This window comes from Abramis brama, assembly GCF_963993115.1.
Source record: "Abramis brama genome assembly, chromosome: 7".
Classification (NCBI taxonomy): domain Eukaryota; kingdom Metazoa; phylum Chordata; class Actinopteri; order Cypriniformes; family Leuciscidae; genus Abramis; species Abramis brama.
This window is the reverse complement of record NC_139969.1, coordinates 6810160-6830408: the sequence shown is the minus strand read 5'-3', so window position 1 is coordinate 6830408 and position 20249 is coordinate 6810160. Positions and strand designations below refer to the sequence as shown.

The following is a 20249-nucleotide window of genomic DNA, read 5'->3' as shown; positions in this document are numbered from 1 at the left end:
TTCTGTTTTGGTTGTAATCTAAATACTGTAATGAGGATATTCCAGTTTCTCATCCTTCAACACTATAATGACTATAAAATCCCGTCATTTGAGGTCTAGCATGAAGCTTACATACAGTAATAAAATGTTGGTAACTGTCTGTCATTTATTTATTTGCCAAACGATTAAAGAACTGTATTTTTCGTGTCTTTAGATAGAAAAAAGGGGGGTGTTGGCTGGTTTATGGAGGACACTCAGAAAGAATACCTAGTTAAAGTCATCACTGATCACTGCCAGAAAGTTTTTTTTTTTTTTTTTTTTTTGATGATCATGTTTCCTCTACAGATAGAGCTGAGCTGTGAATAGACATCCGTTTCCAAGCAACTTAGCAGAGTTTCCCCTTTTTAGCATGCTGTGCATTCTTAAATATCTTCAGCAGAAGAAATGCATACAGGTTTGAAACAACTTGAGGGTGAGTAAATGATGACAGAATTTTCATTTAAAAGTGAACTTACAGAAATTAACTGTTGGCATATTTGTTTTACATCAATAATGTCCAGTTTTGTCTGTTGGACATGACACACAGCAATACTGTTAAGTGTCACTTGTGCCATTGTTCTGAGCCATGTTTTCAGTGTCCTAAGAGCACTGAAACTTCTTTCAGCCTCAGCTGATGAGACTGGGTTTCAACTTCATGAAACATTCCTCTCATTTCAACAAGACCAAGCAATGTTGTGTTTTTATGTTTTATGGGGACTTTTTACAGACATAATGATTTTATACTGTACAAACAGTATATTATATCCCCCTACACTAACCCTGCCTATCACAGAAAACTTGCTGCATTTTTTTTGCTGTTTTCCAAAAATAAATAAATCCCCACAAGGACAAGTATGTCGGATATTGCCATCTTTGTGGTTTTTGCCATCTTTGTGGTGACATTTAGGCCCTATAATGTAGTGTTACACACACACACTTAATATCTCTCTCTCTCTCTCTCTCTCTTTCTCTCTCTCTCTAAATATATTTTAAGTTTTGATCGGAATTATTGCTAGGGACATATCAGTGTCACTGGATATTGGTAGGGACACGTCCCTAGCGTCCCTACTAAATTCTACGCCCCTAACAAATATTATGTTTATGTTTGATTATACAAAAATCAGGGCTGTCAAAACTTTCATCCATTGGCTGCTGCTCTATAGTATTTATCATTCATTCAATTGCTAATAAACAATTCAATCGCGATAAAAACGCAAAAATAAGAACTTAAATCTGTACTGGCGGCGAGCTGTCTGTAAATCTCCTCTCTGTGTGATACACACAAATTGACACAACACAACACACACACACACACACACACACACACACACACACACACACAGGACTCAAGCGCACAGAATGCCGCTTCAGACAGCGCGCTTCATTGAGTTCTCTTTCACGCTTGAACGGACAAAAACACACAAAAGTATGCCAAAATGTCCACTTTGTCGAGTATCCTCGTAAGGACCGTATTAAATTAGTTAAAGTGTTAAATGAACGCAAAGAGTTGTAAACAGCAGCCTAATAAACCCGCTTCAAAGAAAAAAGTCAGAGAAAATTACAGTGAAGACTGAGAGGTGTTTGATAACTTTATTCAATTTAGGCCTATGTATATTTCCTACCTAATAGATCAAATATTTAAAATATACATTATGTTGTTTCTACATTAATTTAGAGATTAAATGTGAAATTATTACAATATAAAATTATATTAAAAACTTTAATGTTAAGTGTGATTAATCGCGAATAGGCTAGTTAATTGTTTTAATCGATTGACAGTACTAAATAAAATACAATCAGACATTAAAAAACATACGTGGTGTTTTTTTAATAGTTATTTTTAATGGTTTTCATTTAAAAGATTAACCCATTTAATCCCACACTGTAAAACCTAACACTGAAAGTTACTAAACTAAATGAGTACATTTAACTTATTTTAAAAAAAAAGTTAGTTTAACTTAATAAAATATGTGATATTAACTCATAAACTGCAATGTATTAAGCAGAACTTAAACCGAATAAGTTATGAATAACCTATTTGTTATTTTAGCTTTTAAATTTTATTTTTCAAGAAATTACTTTTGTATAAGGAAATGAAATAAACACTTAAATAAATACATTTAACGTTTTCAGCTTCATTCGAAGCCTACATTTAGGTCTCTACCAGAGCCCGTCTACGGAGAGCCTTGGCTCTTCCTATTAGCCCCATTGTATCGATCTTGGTTGCAGTTCCATTAGAATTCCACTGGAGGTGATCGCGGGCGAGTGCAGACTGAATGGGAGTCTATGGGGCTATACAGCTAAATGTGTCTCTTTCACCCGATTGCCGTTGAGAAATCTCAGATTTTATTGTAGGTTTTGCAAGTTCAACATGTGTTATAGGTCGAAAGTTGAATGAACGAGTACTTATTTCTTTTCGATTTCTTACAAGTTGAGTTGTTGTTGCCCATAACACGCTAGCATTCTGCTAATGACGTCAGCATTCTGACGTCATTGACATTTTAAAAGACTTTTTAAACCAAATAAGTGACTCTAAAAAATCTAACACCCAGCAATGTGTAATTTCTTTGCATCTCCTTTCGAATACAACATTCAAATTACTAGACAAAAAATTATATCCTGAGAAAAGTGGATTTCGAGGGTTTTTCGCCATAGACCTCCATTCATTCTGCACTCGCCTGCGAGCGCCCCCGCATGGACAGAGACGTGTTACTGCAGCCAGTCCAGAAACCGGAAGTAAGCAGAGAGTGCCAATCATAGATATCATATATAAACGCTAGATGTCTTATGGCGCAGTCACTTCCGGCATCACCGTTCGGCCATCTTATGTCAGTGCTCTGTGCATTAAGGTGAGTGATCAGCATGCACACAAATCCTCATATCTCGCTGAAATATTGACGGATTTATAAACGGTTTGGTTTCTTACAAACGTTATTAACGTGGCTATAATTCCGAATGCTTGAACATGTATGTTATAATTTTTCATATGTATGCAGTGTATGTATGTAGTGTCATAACTACATCTCTGACGTTTATAACAAACCAAACCGTTTGAAAATCGGTAGAAAATTGGGCAAGTTATGGTTATTTAAAAGTATTTGCACCATTAAACGAGTGAGCGTGCATTCTCTGTCTCTACGGCGTTCTCCCTCACGCACCGGAAAACCCCGCGTATTTATTTCAATCTGCCCATCCCATCCCCCACAGCTCACACACGAAGTAACTCGGAGTCGGAACAGAATGGCGGCCATGGAGAGATTTAACAGGTAAGCACGGCAAAATGCTTCGTCCTCTTTAGAGCACTTGTATACGTTTAACGTTGTATTGTCGTGACTCTTCATCTTAAGAAGACCGACTAGCTAAAGTAACGTACTAACTACTGTAGTAAGACTAAGTTATGCCATTTGTGTCACGTCACAGAAACGACAAGCCAACGCGACATTGCATTTAGCACTAACTTACTCAGAGATTTTTTTTAATCAGCGGCAGTAGTTGTACTGTGAGTACACGACAGTTTTGTCACTGGAACAGTAATTTATATGTGTGTGCGTTTTGTCACATTTTTACAGACAAGCGTGTCCCGCGCAATTTTGGATATTTATCAGTGAGGACGAAACTGACTGACTCCACTAGTGCTAACCGTTAGGGGTGTGACGAGATCTCGTGTTACGAGATCTCGCGAGATTAAAACGCGACGAGACTTCTCGTCGAGGTGAAACTTTGTCTCGTGAGTTGTTGTGATGTCAGCGTGATGGAGCGTGAGGGTGAAATTAGTATTGAAGATGCCCCTGCCACTTTTAAATCATTTGTGTGCCGGGCCAATCACACACACACTCCGCGCACACACACACAATCACTGTCCCTCGCTCACTCACTCACTCGCGCGCACACACGCACACTCACTGTTGCTCGCACTCTCACTCACTCGCGCACACTCACTCTCGCACACACTCAACCCGTCGTGGAGGACCGTTAAAATTAAACATGCTAGTCTTTCTGTCGTGATGTCCTGAAGCATCGCAGACGCGTAGGTTGTCGCCCACTATGACACACTATACGAAATGAAACGATCGAATCTTGCTGCCCGACGCCCGTTGTCCTTTACGAATCTCCACGAAACGGATCGTGCCAAAATCGCGCTAAAATAGTGTAATCCGAACCAGGCAGGTAATAAACATTTGACCTATCACGCAAAGAACCTATTAAAGCACTAAGACATGGGAACAGTATAGCTAACATTCATATATCACAAGTCATATCGACATCGCAATATTAAACAATGTTATCGCACATCGCATCTTTTCCTCATATCGTGCAGCCCTAGCCCAAAGGTCTCAACTGCTGCCAGAAATCGTTGACATGCTTAAATTCTTGAAAAAGAACATGACCATATCTTAGGTTGTTCTGTGTAGTTAATTTATCTCTTTTTCATGCTTGAAGAAATGCTTGTTTCTGTTTGAACTTGTAGTTTTGAGAGAGCAGTTCTTTGAGTATGGATACACACTTACTGTTTGCATTTAAAGTGTTATTTCAGTTATTTATATTTATTTTATTTATACTGTTTTATTTTTTTTATGTTCGATTTGTGGAAAGGAGTTAGATTTCTCATATGAAATAGTACAGGGGAGAAGCCAGACGGTAGAGTTTATAGCAAAACATTTTGCAGTGTTTGCATGTCCTTTACTGCATAAAATTAATTATAATAGAAGTAAAATAACATTCATTACAAGTTGATTTCAAAATGCACCTAAATTGTTTTGCATTTTGTGATTTTCAGTTGAATAAAAGACTATTTTCCATTCATATATTTCATCATTGAGGATTTCTTAAAAATTGTGTAAAAATCTCGTCTTGTCTCGTTCTCGTGAACCCAATCTCGTGTCTCGTCTCGTCTCGTGGAGTAAGCGTCTCGTCACACCCCTACAACATACCGAAATGTATATTCCTCATACATAATATCGACCAATCAATCAAACAAATGGGTCAATAAAACAGCTGGAGAACAATTATGTCACATAACATTTACCTCAGGAAAGCCATTTGATGAGCAATCATTAAAATCGCTAAGGAGCATTTTCTGGTGTGCGGACTCATTGTTTACCTTTGCAACTACTTGTCTGCCCAGCACCCAGTTTTATTGTTTTGGATGTGCGTGCTGTACCTTTGAACTCTTATCTTGTGTAGCCTACCTAATATTTATTTCAATATTAAATCAATCACAATAATTGAATTGAATTGAAAACCAGAAATTGTACCATGTAGCCTAAACATTGTAAGATGTTGTCACTAAGCCTAATAAAATTCAGTTTAGTTACTAAAATGTTTTGACAATCACAATACACTTATTGTGATGCAATAATTTTTTTACATCCCCCCCAATCCACACACACACACAAAAACACACACACACAAAAACACACTGCACACAGGTCAAATAGACCTATATTCAGTCTGTCCAATGGTTGATACAACACACACACACACACACACACACAGGTCAAATAGACCTATATTCAGTCTGTCCAATGGTTGATACAACACACACACACACACACACACACACAGGTCAAATAGACCTATATTCAGTCTGTCCAATGGTTGATACAACACACACACACACACAAAAACACACACACAAACACACACACACAAACACACTGCACACAGGTCAAATAGACCTATATTCAGTCTGTCCAATGGTTGATACAACACACACAAACACACACACACACACTGCACAGGTCAAATAGACCTATATTCAGTCTGTCCAATGGTTGATACAACACACACAAACAAACAAACACACGCACAGAAACACACTGCACAGGTCAAATAGACTTATATTCAGTCTGTCCAATGGTTGATACAACACACACAAACAAACAAACACACGCACAGAAACACGCGCACAGAAACACACGCACAGAAACACACTGCACAGGTCAAATAGACTTATATTCAGTCTGTCCAATGGTTGATACAACACAGTATCCCACCGGTCACAATTGTGACCGATCATAAAACACACTTTTTCACACACTTTTCCATGAAAATTTCTAAAAATTATGATTGATTGTTTCATTGATTGTTGCACCAGTGCAACCAGTGGAAAAGTTTGTCTGGAGCCCTGCAAACTGAACAAAATAGTCAATAAAACTCACTTTTGATAAATAAAGCAGATGTTTAATAATAATTTTTGATCATGATTGTTTTGAAGTTGTATGGTAACACTGATACTTTTAATAGAACATTATCAACAACATTTTTCATTTAAAAAATTTCAGGCTCAAGAAATGCAGAAAAACAACAGTGATGGTCATACATATGATGTTCCAGATCAGGTGAGAATAATTTAAAAAGTTAACAGGCTAAAGTTATGAAAAAGGTTTTTATGAAATGCTTGTTATATACTGTACTGTAGGTGTGAATGTTTTATTAAACTGTCTTTCTTTAGTAATTGTTAAGCTAAGCATGATTATTCAGGGGACATTTTAGAAATACAACTTTTTATGTATTTCATAAGATTCAAGACCAGAAACAAAAGGAAACGGGAGATAATCGACCCAACACAACCTACTGCACATTAAGACAACACCAAAATCCAGCAGGCCCTGTCGAAACAAACCTTACAATTTATTCAACAGTGTGCAAACAATCAACCAAGAAACCACCCACCATTTCATCTGAAGACGCATAACATGAAACTGTGTTTGTCACATGGGGAAGTTTCACAAGGGCTGATCTCAAAATGGCATTCAACTCTTACTATCTCTGTATGGTAGAAAAGATAAAAACAATATGCTAGTAGCCTAGGCTATTCGGAAATTTAGACAAGGCTTTTTGTCCAATTAAAACGTGTTTTCTCTTGGTTTTATAGTATTGGTTTCAAACATCCAGACCAGGGCTGCATTTCCCAAAAGCATCGTAAGCCCATCATAAGTTGATCGTAGAACAATTGCCACCAATAGTCTATACGTTCAACTTAGGTTTACAATACTTTTGGGAAACGCAGCCCTGAACTTCCAAAACTAGACGGTGATTCCTTTACATTCTACATGGTAGTGGTTTCACTGTGCGTTGAAATCATTCTGTGGACATGGTGTCCATTCACATCCAGCACATGAGCAATATCCAAAACCGATTGACCAGATTTAGCCATTTTAACAAAATCATCCTTGGTTGCAGATGACAGCTTCTTCCACCTGGTCATTTTCACTAAAACCCTCAAAATAACATTGAATAATATAGCTAATACCCGCCAGACAGTGATTTATTGAATTATAGGCTGGGGATAAAGAGTGCAAGCTTGGTATGACCACTATGGCCAAAAATGTAAGTGTAAGGACCACCCATCTGCCCAACAATGGAATCCGACGGCTTGGGCGAAGGTATAATACGTGTAGTACTTCATTTAGTAGAATTTAGTTTCAATTTTACTTCAGCTCTGTGCTTAATCTGACTCCATCTTCAAATGATTATTAATTTTAGACTTTTTCCAATTAGGAACTAATCACAAATATTGGTTATGTATTAATTTAGATATTTGATTATTCTGGGTATCCCATACTTTCAATTATTCGTTCGTTGGGGACCCTCACCTCGGCTGGTCATGTTCTCACGGACACAAAGGCCCTGTCCCAAATGGCACACTCCGGACTTGTGGACTTCCTCAGAGTCCACACTTTGGTGACGCCATGTAGTGCAGACCTATAGGGCCCTTGGCGCGAGTCCACGAGGGCGCATTGAGAGGTATTTTTGGGACAGACTCGATCGGCACGCCGGAAATAACGGCCTGGTTGTTGGAGAGGAGAAATCACATTTTTGCGCTCCGACGTCTTATCTGCATGTCAACTACACATCCTAATTTTACAGTTCTATATTTTGATATTGTGCATATCACCTGGGCATTAAACAATAGATACATCATGCTTATTTAAATGATACAGTTGTACATAATAATAGGCTACATAATGTTCCATTTGAACTAAGATTACAATTTTAAAACATAATTTAAACATATTTTTTTCAATTTACAGGTTCCAATATTCATACTATGTTTACATATGACTCAGTAAAGCCCTGACATTCGGTTCTATTTATTTAATGAATCATAATGCGATCGTATTATTAAACGCGCTATTATTATGTTTGAGACATCAACCACTGGTCGATGACCATAATGTTTGTATAAATTGTAGGTAACAACTGGTAAAATGTACATTTAGGTCATAAAAACCGTAATATTTTCTTCTCAGCCATGTCAACAATTATCCGTGAGTGAAATCTCCTCCCATCTGTTGTCTGATTGGCCTTTCGCAAGGATTCCTGGGTAGTTAAAGTGCGTGGAGCCTGCTTCTATGCGGGCTTCGCGGAAGACCGCTTCAAGGGTACAAAGGGGGCGCTGCTGAGCACACTTCAGAGCGGTAAAATGCTGAATGGGACGGCCTACGGACTCGTAGACTCAGAGAGCACGTGCAATTCAAGTCCACGAGACCGAAAGTCCGCATGAAGTGCGCCATTTGGGACAGGCCCAAACTCGCCAGTTCTGATCTTAGTCAGAGTGTGCAGGGTGAACTAACACATTTGAGTCAAATTGCTTATTAAGCGATTATTGTTAAATCATACTTATTCATACAAAAAATTTAGTTTATGAGTGTTCTGAGTGCAGGACTCAAGACACTCACACAGCACTGGGGGGGGGGGGGGGGGGTTACAGATTCTCCATGACTTTTCTGCCAGTTTCCCCTAAATACCCAGACCAGAACAAAAGAGTTGTAGCCTAAATATTAACTAAACAAATATTTTTGGATTTGTTGAACTTACTCTCCTGCCCCAAAGGGTCACACCTGGATTTGGGGATAAAAAGCAATAATTATCAAAGATTTTTATTATATACAAACAACGACACTCAAAACAATGCAACATTGCAGTAGGCTATCTTTAAATATATTAAAGACCATTTGGCCTTGTTTACATGGTATTAAGATTCATTTTTATCTATCAAACTGCAAGTGGTCAGTGCTACATACAGATGGAAACAGGGCCAAAACAAACAACATTTTGCAAATGAACTGAGATCATCTGTTTTGACGCATCAGCTACAGAATGAAAACAGTGTAATCTAAAAATACATAAACAATGTATCTGACCAAATGTTAAACAATGTATCTGAACACATGAGATGATCTATGCTTGATACACGTCAGCCTTACTTAAAGTAACTTTTAAGTGACACTTGATGTCACTGCATTAGATTTTAAATAAAAATAAAAAATCTAAACAAGGGACAGTTTTTTAAAAGAAAATGGAACTAACACACTTCAAGCAAAACATTTTACAAATGTTTCAATATTTATAAAATTGATACACAGCATTCCTATAGCTCAGACATACTCTACATGCAGGTCATAGGTTCGATTGGAATGCATAATCTTATAAAATGTACAGTATACCTTCAATACAATTTAAGTCATTTCGGACTTTCATTTCTGTATTCTATAGTAGATATGTATCTTTTCTTGTATTATGTACCCTCGAATATTCACTGTGAAACACTTGTTCATAATTTCAACACAGCATTTAAAATTATACCCTTTCAAGACATTTAGTTCAAACTATTGTTCTCATCATATAATGATATAGATTCATAACCCCCATATACAGTCATGTGAAAAAGTTTGGTCATCCCATTAAATAGTCAACTCTTTATTAAGAAATGTTCACATAAACAATGTCTAATTTGATTTTTTTCATTCCTGGAAAATAAAGTGATTTATTGTAATTAAACAATATAAATTAACATATTTTTACTCCTCAAACAAAAAATATGCATAAAAATGCCTATTTTAATGGAGGAAAAAATTAGGACCCCTAATAACTAGTGATACCCCCCTTTGTTGAAATTACTTCAGTGAGGTAAAATGGTGGAATGGCTGATGTCAAAGTCCTTTGATATCTTTTTAAATCCTTTTCCACACTCATAAGCAGTGTGGGGGAAATATATGGGGGGTGTCCTAATTTATTCCTCCTCAAAAATTGCATTCTTTTAAAATTACATTTCACAGTCTTAAAAAGGCCTTCCTTATTTTTAAATAGTTTAGTTAAATCACTGGGTCCTTCAGTATTGTTAAAATTGTTATTACATGTCCGTATGTTGAAAAATAGACAGGCTTTCATAGTGTCCCCAAATGTGTGAAGGAGAGATATCGCAGGTCCTTCCTTCCTGCTGCAGTCAGACTGTTTCACACTAGCACTGCTCCTTGTAGACCACACACACACCAAGGACTCAGTTTAATATTGTTCATATATTGTTTATTTATTGTTTATATTATTATTATAATTATTTATTCTTTTTTTAACTATCCACTGTGCTGCTGCAACACTGAGAATTTCCACATTGTGGGAATGTAAGGTCTATCTTATCTTATCTTATATACCACCACTGTAGGCCTACCTTCAGAAATATTTTGGATCATGCAACATAATGTGATACATGTTGATATCTTGCCCAACAGATTGACGACAATGACACAGACACACAGGGGACAGTGGCTGATGACGAAGTGTCCTCTCCTGGGGAAAATTCTTTGGAGATTGCGCCTAGGGCATCTACACCAGGACCATCAAGGTCCTCAAGCCCACCATCATCGGCGCCCAGAGGCCGCCGGCCATTAAACAAAAAGGCAAGACGTCCCAGTGACAGTGACATTGAGCTTGAGAAGCTTGAAGTCCTGAAAGAAATGTCCAACACTGTGAAATTTGGTTTAAACCCGGAAAAGCAAGATAGAATAGAAGATGAGTCTGGCTTTGGACGACAAGTTGCAGTCGAGGTCAGTCACATCAAAGACCCAATTTTGAAAACAAGAGCCAAAAAGAGAATTATGACAATACTGTATGAATTTCAAGAAGCAGATCAGGATTTGACAGGCAGGGCACAACAGTGGGCAAAATCTAATGATCAGTTTAACATTTGGTCACAGCAAACACCACCACAATACATACCCAGAGAGCTACAACATAATCAAATACAGCCTCACATTCAGCCTCAGACCTCACACCCAACATCTCACCATCACGCATACACTCTTCCCCACGGGCAACCAAGTTACGTGCAACTCCTTGAAGACAGTGAGGATAATTAAAATAGTTTGAGTGTCACATTGTTAGTATTGTTAACATTTAACATTGGGGCGGTAGGTCTATCACTTGATAATTTGTTAGTTCCGTGAATTACAGTGTACTGAAACATGTTTAAATGTTGCTGCTGTTCAAGCACTTTCATATTGAAACGAGTTTCCACGTGTTTTGTTTTATTTATTTATTTTACTTTTTGCACTTTTTCTCAGCTCTTGTGGCTGAATTAGCTGATATTTGCAGGTTAATATGCTTTTGTAAAAAATATGAGGATGTCATATTGTTTTGATTTTAAGGGGTGTTGCCTGTTAGCCCAAGCACTGCAAATTGAAACGCATTGAGTTTCCACTTCATTTTTTGTTTTTTATTTGCACTTTACCTCAGCTCTTGTGGCTGAATTAGCTAGTATTTACAGCTAATTAATGTGCTTTTGTAAAAAAATGTGGAAGTGTTTTTTCTACTTGGAATAAAAGAAGAGTACACACTGTTTTGAATGTATTTCTTTATTTATTCAATTGATTTAACCAGTACAGTGCAGCAGTACAGTTTTCGCCAGTAAAACAGAAATGTTCCTTGTTTAAATGAAAATGCAGACTTGAACAGGATTTACATTTTTATATATATATATTTATATATTATACACATCATACATGTGGTGTAAGGGAAAGTGCACACATTAAATGTGGTGCTCCTGCCATGGTACTTGGCCCTCCGGTGAGTTGAAGTACTTCTTCATCAGGTCCCTCAGGTCTTTAGCCCTTTGTGTAGGATTGCGTGCGTGGCTGGTTGGCAGATCATGGAATGCTCCCTGGCCTTCTTGTCTCCAGGATCCAGGGATCCATTCGTGGTCATCAGTCTCCTGGTCTGTCAAGGTTGGTGGCACATACTCTGATCTGCGTTCTCGCAAGAAATTGTGAATCAAACATGAGGCTAGTGTTATTTTCACAACCTTGTCAGGATGTAGACAGATGGTTGTTCTGAAGACCCGAAACCTGTTGGCGAGAATGCCAAAGGCATTCTCCACGACCCGTCTTGCTCTTGACAACCTGTAATTGTAGATTCTTTGGTCATGGTCTAGCTGTCGGTGGGGAAATGGCTTCTGCAGGTCCGTGCGAAGGGGGAATGCATCGTCAGCAACAAACATATATGGCATGACAGTGGTGGTGTTAGGCAGGGGTTCTGGTGGGGGTAAATTCAGGCGGCCTGTTTCCATTGCTCTGTGGAGGTCACTGTGGGCAAATAAACCACCATCTGACAGTCTGCCCTGGGCTCCTACATTTACATAAACAAATTTGTAATTGGCATCTACTACTGCCATTAAAACAACAGAGAAGTGGCCTTTATAGTTCCGGAATGTGCTGCCTGAGTGACCGGGGGGCTGAATGGAGATATGTTTTCCGTCAAGCGCACCCAGGCAATTTGGGTACTGCCACTTGTCCTTGAAGTCTGCGGAGACAGCTCTCCAGGCAGCCTCTGATGTTGGTGTCTACAATAAAATGGCAAACAAACACATCCAGATAACAATAAGTGATCATGTTTGACTTTAACTTGCTATGGGCACCACATAATGTAAGATTACAGATAGACCCCTATTCTGTTAAAATGTTAGTTTTTCCACCTTGAGGTGGAACTTCATACACAAGTTTGATTTTCCACCTTCATAACTTCATACAGAGCCTCACACGTTGAGATGACGATCTGTGAAACCGTTGTGCTCCCCATGCGGTATTGGAATCCCAGGGATTTAAAGGTCTCACCTTGAATGGAAGCAGTAAAGAAATAGAAGTATCACCATCTAACTGTAACAGAACAGGTGGAAACTTGCACAATTACAATTGTGTGTGACAGCTTGTACCCTTGTACCCTAAACAGCTACGGTCAACTTTTTATTGAAAAGACGAGTATGTCTCTTGCAGATAAAGAATAGTGTACAGTTACATTTAATTTATTAAATGGAACATACAAAAAAATGGAAAGATCATTTTGGCATTTGAAAAAGTTTATGCATCCTAAGATGAGATGAAATTGTTTTTTTTTTTTTTTTTTTTTAATTCATGAACAAGGTAACAGTAACTATGCATGTGTAATGGAGGTTAGCGTGTCCGCCTCTCACACCAGAGACACAAGTTCGAGACCCACTCGTGGGAGCTGTCTCAGGGAGCCGGCTGGATGTGATGGTGATTACACATTGTTTCCTGATATTGACTTTTTTCCTTACCAGAAAAAGTTTTTATATCTACTAGGGCTGGGCGATATGGAGAAAAAAATATAGCTCGATATATTTTGCAAAATCTCGATATACGATGTATATCTCGATATCTTTACAGGAAAAATAACCCCCCAAAAACTACTGCAAAAACAAATATGCCAAATACCACAAAGTCTTTTTTATTGAAGTGCAAATAGGTAGGCAGTTCATGTAGGAACAAAGTGCTTCTGCAACATTTAAAAAAAAAAAATGTCCTGTATACTAAAATAATAATTTAACTGTAAAATAAAGGAATAAATAATACATATTGCACTATTTTTAATAAACCAAATATCATTACCAGATCAAATATCATTACTAATTGTGTCTAGACCTATTTTTTTTACAGTCTATGGTCTAGACCTGGCGCGAGCTGCCAGGCCCGTTTCTACAGGGGAGCATGTTAAGTGTGAGTGTGTCAAGCGCCCTCAAACAAAAGCAATGCCGCGAGAGGCGACGCTACACAACAAATTGCCAACAACTGATCGCGCGCGCGCTGTTTCTGACGGACTTCAAGCACTCGCTGGGCGGGGGAAGATTGATGTGCCTGACCGGGGGGACTTGGTTGAATGAGACAACACGCGAGGAGGCGGAGGCGGGCGGGAGCGAGCACAGCAAAGAGAAGGCAAACAAGCAAAGTGAGAATTTCAGAATTTAATATAAACAATATCTCGATATGTCAAAATCCACATCGTGTTTAAAAAATATATCGATATATTTTAAATATCGAGATATCGCCCACCCCTAATATCTACCAAGTAAATTTCTATAATTTCATCACCAGGCCAACATGAGTTGTTTGGGAGGATGGGGTACAACTAGGAAGGTGTTTCTACAACAGCAGTGATAATGTCCCTCATACAAACCTGTGGCCAAAAATCTCAGTGTCACTGAGAGTCGATCTTTTGCACTGATGGCCATTCGAAACTTTGTGTTTGCTTTCCAGATGAGTGGCTCCACTTTTTGTAATATATATTCGAAGTCCTCAGAGGTCATCCGGAGTAACTCTCTGAATCCACGTCTGTCTTTTATCTGGTTAAAAAAGGGTGGTTTTACCTGGGTGGTCAAGCTAGCACAAGGTATTCTGCATAGCATTAGCATAGTTAGCAGTACATGATTGCAATAGTAGGCTATAGCAGTATTGACATAACTCACCTCCAGTTCCCTTTGAAGGACAGACAGACCTTGCTGTCCCCGTCCATGCAGCCAAGGCCGTGCCCATATCCTCTGACGCTTTCTCTTCTTCTTTCTTTCACTGCAAATGACTGCAATGGCAAAAGCCACAGTAGCTAACTGTAGCTGCTTCTCCTCCATTTTTGTTAAATCACTGCTGAGCATGATGGGAGGAATTTGGTGGGAATAAAAAGCTAAAATTATCTAGTTGTAGTCTTGTAAATAGTGTCACTACAAGATTCAGTGTTTGTAAAATCTTTAGTCTGAGACTAAAAACTGTGAACCCAAGTCTTTAGATGTGAGCTGATAATCTTATAAAGTCTTTTCTAAATCTTTTCAAAGTCTTTAGGTGTACAGAAAGCATTACTTAGAATAACTTCTTATGTCACACTTGCTGTCAACAGGGTTCGTACGTTTTGAAAAAACCTGGAAAAGTTATGGAATTTGAAAAATGCAAATTCCAGGCCTGGAAAGGTTTTGAAAAAATAAAAAGACCCAGAAAGTTTTGGAAAAGTCATGGAATTTTTTTTTTTTTTTTTTAACACAGCATAATATGTGATTAATACAAAAACTGTTTAATAACAAAAATATTTTGCGTTGTCTTAACGTCCTTATATTCGGGCGGCATAACGTTCAGTTCACTTCCGATTCACTCACTTGTTGCAATGTTGCCTGAGGCGAAGTCGGTGCTGACAGAAATTTAATTGAAATGCCAGGAAAGTGGCACGAGCATGCTAAAGTTTTGCATGCACCGGTGGGTCGAGAATGTAGCGGAAAGAGGATTGCAGCTCTGGCCACATGTGAAACGATACGCAGCATATTAGCCTACGTCTGTCTCCTGCACGCGAGAGGAGAGAAGAAAACGAGTAAATGTCAGTTCAATTGTAAGTTCATTCTTTATGTGCTTAGGAGTGTGCAATATTGTCTATGAACTATGATGATATTGTAATCATTGTTTTAACTATACGAGGCACTGCGAGTGCGAGCTGACATCGCGTTTCTCTCATGTTTGCTTTCACTGCGTGATGTGTCAGTTTATAGATGTCCCCAAATTAGTTTTTGTCTTATATTTATATCATATTATGTTGTCATATTAGAATATCACATGAGCAAGAGTGCCTTTTTCCTGTGCATAATTGCAAATGTGATATTTATTTTATACAACAGTTAAATTAACAATAAAGTTAACATTGTGAGTTACTTTTTGGACACAATATTGTAAATTTTCACTTTATATCGCCGACGAGAATTTCATAATGAAGTCGTAGTCCAACAGACATCGATGATTTTTTTATTTATTTAATGAAATCCGCGTTTTGAACGAATCATTTTAACGATTCAATGAACAATCACTTGTTTTTCTGAATGAATCAGCCGTCTGAACAAATCGGTTGAAATTACTCTAACAACTCGCTTATTAAGACAGTGACTTGCCGCCTCCTACTGGTGGTTTTAGTTTCATATTTAAAGTATCTTGTAATTAAAACGTTAAAATTATAAATCATTTCATTTAAATATTGAATAGCTTTATTTATGCAATTGTAAATGAAGTGTAAATATAGTAGTCTAATGCCAGTTTTGATGCCGCTTCTATGTCAGCTCATGTCGACTGACATTTTCAGGAATACATAGTCATGGAAATGTGCCGAAAAGTCATGGAAAGGTCATGGAAAAGTCATGGAAAAGTATTGGTTAAAATGTGTATGAACCCTGTGTCAATGCATTAGATAAAAAAAATAATAATAATAATCTAAACAAGGGACAGTTTTTTAAAAGAAAATGGAACTTACAAACTTAAAGCAAAACATTTTACAAATTTTTTTTTTTTAAATATTTATAAAATTGATACACAGCATTCCTATAGCTCAGACATACTCTACATGCAGGTCATAAGTTCGATTGGAATGCATAATCTTATAAAATGTACAGTATACCTTCAATACAATTTAAGTCATTTCGGATAAAAGCTTCTGCCAAATTCATAAATGTAAATATATTGTTCAAAATACAAGACAACATGTTTTGCCACTTTGTTGTGGTTATGAAATGTTATAACGTATAGTGGGAAGGACAACTGACTTCCACCCTCTAAAACCACTAAATTGTTTTTTTTATTTTCTGTTTCTGTTCACATCTAAATAAGGTTGCTGATATTACAATTTCTCATCCTTTATACATTCTGATCAAATTTTGTTTCATTAGTGTAATAGTGCACTTACACACACTGCTGAGTAGGAAGTGTTTTTTGCTGAAGCTTCAGCTGACTGAGCAGTGGAAAGTTTGCTTATTTTTTTAATGCTCATGTTTCTTGCACAGACCATGCTGTAGTTCTTTTGTGTTGCACATCTCACCATTTCCATGCATCTCACTATTTCCATGCATCTCACTATTTCCATGCATCTTGATGCAAGTAGCAGGATGTGCTGCTAAACGTGTAAAAATGTATCAGAAAGTATATTTGGCTGAATTCATAAGTGGTTTATTGCAACGCTGTATAGCATGAGAAAAGGAAGGAAGTGGTGTAACTTTTAAGGTTTTTTGTTAAAAACTATTAAAAACCCTTTGAACAACACACACTGTGTTTTCATGTTATATGGGGACTTTCCATTGACTTAAAGGGGACCTATTATGCCCATTTTCACAAGATGTAAAATAAGTCTCTGATGTCCCCAGAGTGTGTATGTGAAGTTTTAGTTCAAAATACCCAACAGAATTTTATTTACAGCACGTTTAAATCATCATTTTTTAGGTCTGTGAAAAACGCACTGTTTTAGTGCTTCCCCTTTAATGCTAATGAGCTGCTGGTTCACGGCACAGGGGGCGGAGCCTAAGCAGCCGCGATCAGAGCCAGAACATGGAGGATGATAATAATAAAACAGACAGTCACAGTAATGGTGTTCATTTCGACCATAAAAATGCCTACAGAGTCAGAGAATATATGCTGTATGGAGTTGGAACAGGTATAGTTTAGTTTAATTACGATTATAACCTATTTGGCATTGCTTGTATACACTATTAATTAGGGCTGGGTATTGACACAAATTTCACAATTCGATTCGATTTCGATTCACAAGCTTACAATTCGATTCGATTTCGATTACGATTCGATTCGATTCAATATCGATTATTTTGGATATCAGGTACAATACATTGCAAATTTTCTCAAGGAAAACAAATCTCTTAACTATTATTGTAAACTATGGGAGTCAGTTGTAGCCTATAGGCTTCATTAGCCTACTATAATATTGAAGGTAAAAATTAACTGATTTGTATACAAACACTTAAAATACACTTTTATTTATTTTTATAATAATAAAGTTATATGAAATTATATAAAAATTGAAATGGTGGCTGTCATAAAAAACTTTCCAGATTTATTCAAACATGCATTAAATATTGAAGAACATAAAAAATTATAATGAATATGTAATATGGTGCATATATTTAACAAAATGCTCCTCTCTAGAGTTAATTTTTCTTGCAGACTAACGAGTTTATGGTCACTGGATATTTTTTTCTGAGGTAAATGTTACATGACATTGTTTACTAACGTCTTTCCATGGTTGAAACACTGATTGAGCGATTCCATGTAACATGATACGGACTTCGATAAGTTGTACTCTATCTTTTAATACACTTTCAGACGCTCATTCATGTTTATTTCGCGCTGTAACTGGTGTTATTAAGGCGGAAGAGAAGGAATGTGCGCTCCGCGCTGCTGCTTCTCTTGAACTGAGCCAGAGCGATCTCACGCCACAGCGCCAAAACGGTAATTATGTTTTTGAATTTCGTAAGAAAATGGACGTAATTTGAAATCTGAGACTTCGTTTCATATCAATAATAACAAAGCACAAAGATTATTGTGATTTATTGGATGGGATGCGCGCAACAATATTCATCAACTGAAAACAGGATGACTAATCGATTCTTGGGATTTAAGAATCGATATCGTTTCGTAAAAATGAGAATCGATTAAAATCGAGAAATCGATATTTTTTACCCAGCCCTACTATTAATGCAAGCCTGCTGTAGGACTCCGTCTGACGATCTGAATGATGACACAAAATATACTGATGAGTTTAATAAAGTTTACTGTATGTCACACAAAAGATGAAGCATCAGTTTTTCTTCAGAAAATCACTGTTAGAGCTGAGTAAACAGTATAAGAAGTGCATAAGTAACTTACATAAATTTCTGTAGAGTTGAGGGAGCATTTTCTTTGAAAACAAAATGAATCCACCTCGTCTTCAGTGGCTGGCAGATTTCAAGAGTAAATAGAGAGAGCTATGTGAATGAATACATCCAGCTACAACACCTTCAACGCTTGGGAGATGCTTCGACGCTTCTCGTGAGTGCATTGCTGCAGCAATGGCGGATGTGTAAACTCGCAGTGAACTCGATCGGGGCGGGTCTAAGTTATAACGGCAGTGTCAGTCAACACTCGTGGGCGGGGCCTGTGGCTTTAGTGATGTCTCTAAAGCCACATTCTGAAAACAGGTCGTTTGGAGAGACTGCTTATGATTTATGGGGATTAAAAAAAAAGGAGTGAGTGGATTTTTATCACTGTAGAGTGGTTGTGTACACACACTGCCAACACATATTTATGTCCAAACACCATACAAAAGTGAATTTTGCATAATAGGTCCCCTTTAATGATTTTTATTATGTACAAACTATAAATTCTATCCCCTAACATTATAGCCTACACAGAAACCGTATGCATTTTCAAAAAAACAATTTAGAAGGACTAGGTTTTCACTATAATCATGAGGTTTTCCTCATGGGGACCAATGTTTTCCTCATGGGGGCATCACTAGGTTTTCTGGGCCCCTGTAGAACTCGGCCCCAATGCCCTGCACACAGCACCCTTTCATCTCAGCACCACGCCTGACTCTTGGGGCGGAAGAGAAACTTTCGTTCTACAGCTTCCGCTTTTACACATAGGAAGCCACAGCATTCTTTTCGAGTTTCATTTTATCTTTTTAGTTTGTTACAATGGGAGTAAATCATCTACTTGTATTATTTCTTTTTCTTCTGACCTTCAAAACAGGTAAAAAAGAGACATGTTTGTTATATAACTGTTGATTAATAATGATTATTGTGACAGTGATGATTGCACAGGGCAAGGCTCAGATCACCATATTTATTAACATCCTAGGCTACCTCTTTATATATTTGTTTTATAAAATTATAAAATTTACACTTATTTTGTTTAATCTGTGTTTTTTATTATTCATTTGTAAAACATAGTCTGAAAGAAACTTATCACACTTTAGTTCTTATTTTAGACCTCTATTAATCATTTTGTATTTTTTTAATCATAAATCATAGACGTGAAGAGTGTTGTGTAGGGGAGAGATTGTTAGTCGCAAAATGTTTTGCAGTTCTGATCAGCAGAGATGGGCACAAATACATCAAAAAGTTTTTAATTACAAATACTTACTCATCAAATGTATTTAAATAAAATACTACTGTGAAAAAAGTATTTAATTAAAATACAAGTAATTTGTAAAACAAAATTTACAGTCTTCTGTAGTGTGAGAGTAAGTGTGGCGTTAGATACATGTAAGAGTCTAGAATATTGCAATATCATTGTTTAGTGCAGAAGATGCGCTTTTAACGTACATGTTGCCACATACTGTCATAAAAGATAATTACGCATATAACACTATATTTG

At 37.3% G+C, this 20249-nt stretch overlaps 3 protein-coding genes across 8 annotated transcripts in view; 2 read left to right on the top strand and 1 right to left on the bottom strand.

The window, feature by feature from the left end:
• Positions 1-348: 348 nt before the first annotated feature.
• LOC311086762 (uncharacterized protein) lies at positions 349-11632 on the top strand. 2 transcript variants are annotated; one of them, XM_084119815.1, is made up of 3 exons: positions 349-451; positions 6303-6359; positions 10533-11632. In XM_084119815.1, the coding sequence occupies exons 2-3, from the start codon at positions 6312-6314 to the stop codon at positions 11157-11159; spliced, it is 675 nt and encodes a 224-aa protein (XP_083975941.1). In that variant the 5' UTR covers positions 349-451; positions 6303-6311; the 3' UTR covers positions 11160-11632. The 2 variants fall into 2 exon arrangements, with proteins under 2 accessions (XP_083975941.1, XP_083975940.1); XM_084119814.1 differs by lacking the exon at positions 349-451 and adding an exon at positions 3023-3284.
• A 58-nt stretch (positions 11633-11690) lies between these two features.
• LOC311086748 (uncharacterized protein) overlaps positions 11691-20249 on the bottom strand; it is a 9175-nt gene continuing 616 nt past the window's right edge. Inside the window, exons 1-5 of one of the 4 annotated variants that reach the window (XM_084119798.1) lie at positions 18759-18941; positions 14555-14664; positions 14266-14431; positions 12790-12908; positions 11722-12637 (exon numbers count right to left, since the gene is read on the bottom strand). In XM_084119798.1, coding sequence (XP_083975924.1) covers positions 11828-12637; positions 12790-12908; positions 14266-14431; positions 14555-14664; positions 18759-18786 — 1233 coding nt within the window. In that variant the 5' untranslated portion in view covers positions 18787-18941 and the 3' untranslated portion in view covers positions 11722-11827. Of the gene's footprint in view, positions 12638-12789; positions 12909-14265; positions 14432-14554; positions 14730-18758; positions 18942-20249 lie in introns of those variants that run through there. The other 3 variants (XM_084119795.1, XM_084119797.1, XM_084119796.1) reach the window with 3 other exon arrangements.
• Positions 19475-20249, top strand: part of LOC311086759 (uncharacterized protein) — a 20863-nt gene continuing 20088 nt past the window's right edge. Inside the window, exon 1 of one of the 2 annotated variants that reach the window (XR_014607112.1) lies at positions 19475-19622. Coding sequence is in view for 1 of the 2 variants with exons in the window: in XM_084119811.1 (XP_083975937.1) it covers positions 19568-19622 (55 nt within the window). In the remaining variant the exon portion in view is untranslated. The remainder of the gene's footprint in view (positions 19623-20249) is intronic. The other variant, XM_084119811.1, reaches the window with a different exon arrangement.

What these genes read in the sequence shown, in the direction of transcription:
- LOC311086762 (XM_084119815.1), top strand. Translation starts at nt 6,312, where the DNA reads ATGCAGAAAAACAACAGTGATGGTCATACATATGATGTTCCAGATCAG. An exon ending in CATATGATGTTCCAGATCAG is followed by an intron (nt 6,360 to 10,532) that starts GTGAGAATAATT and finishes CTTGCCCAACAG; the next exon opens with ATTGACGACAATGACACAGA.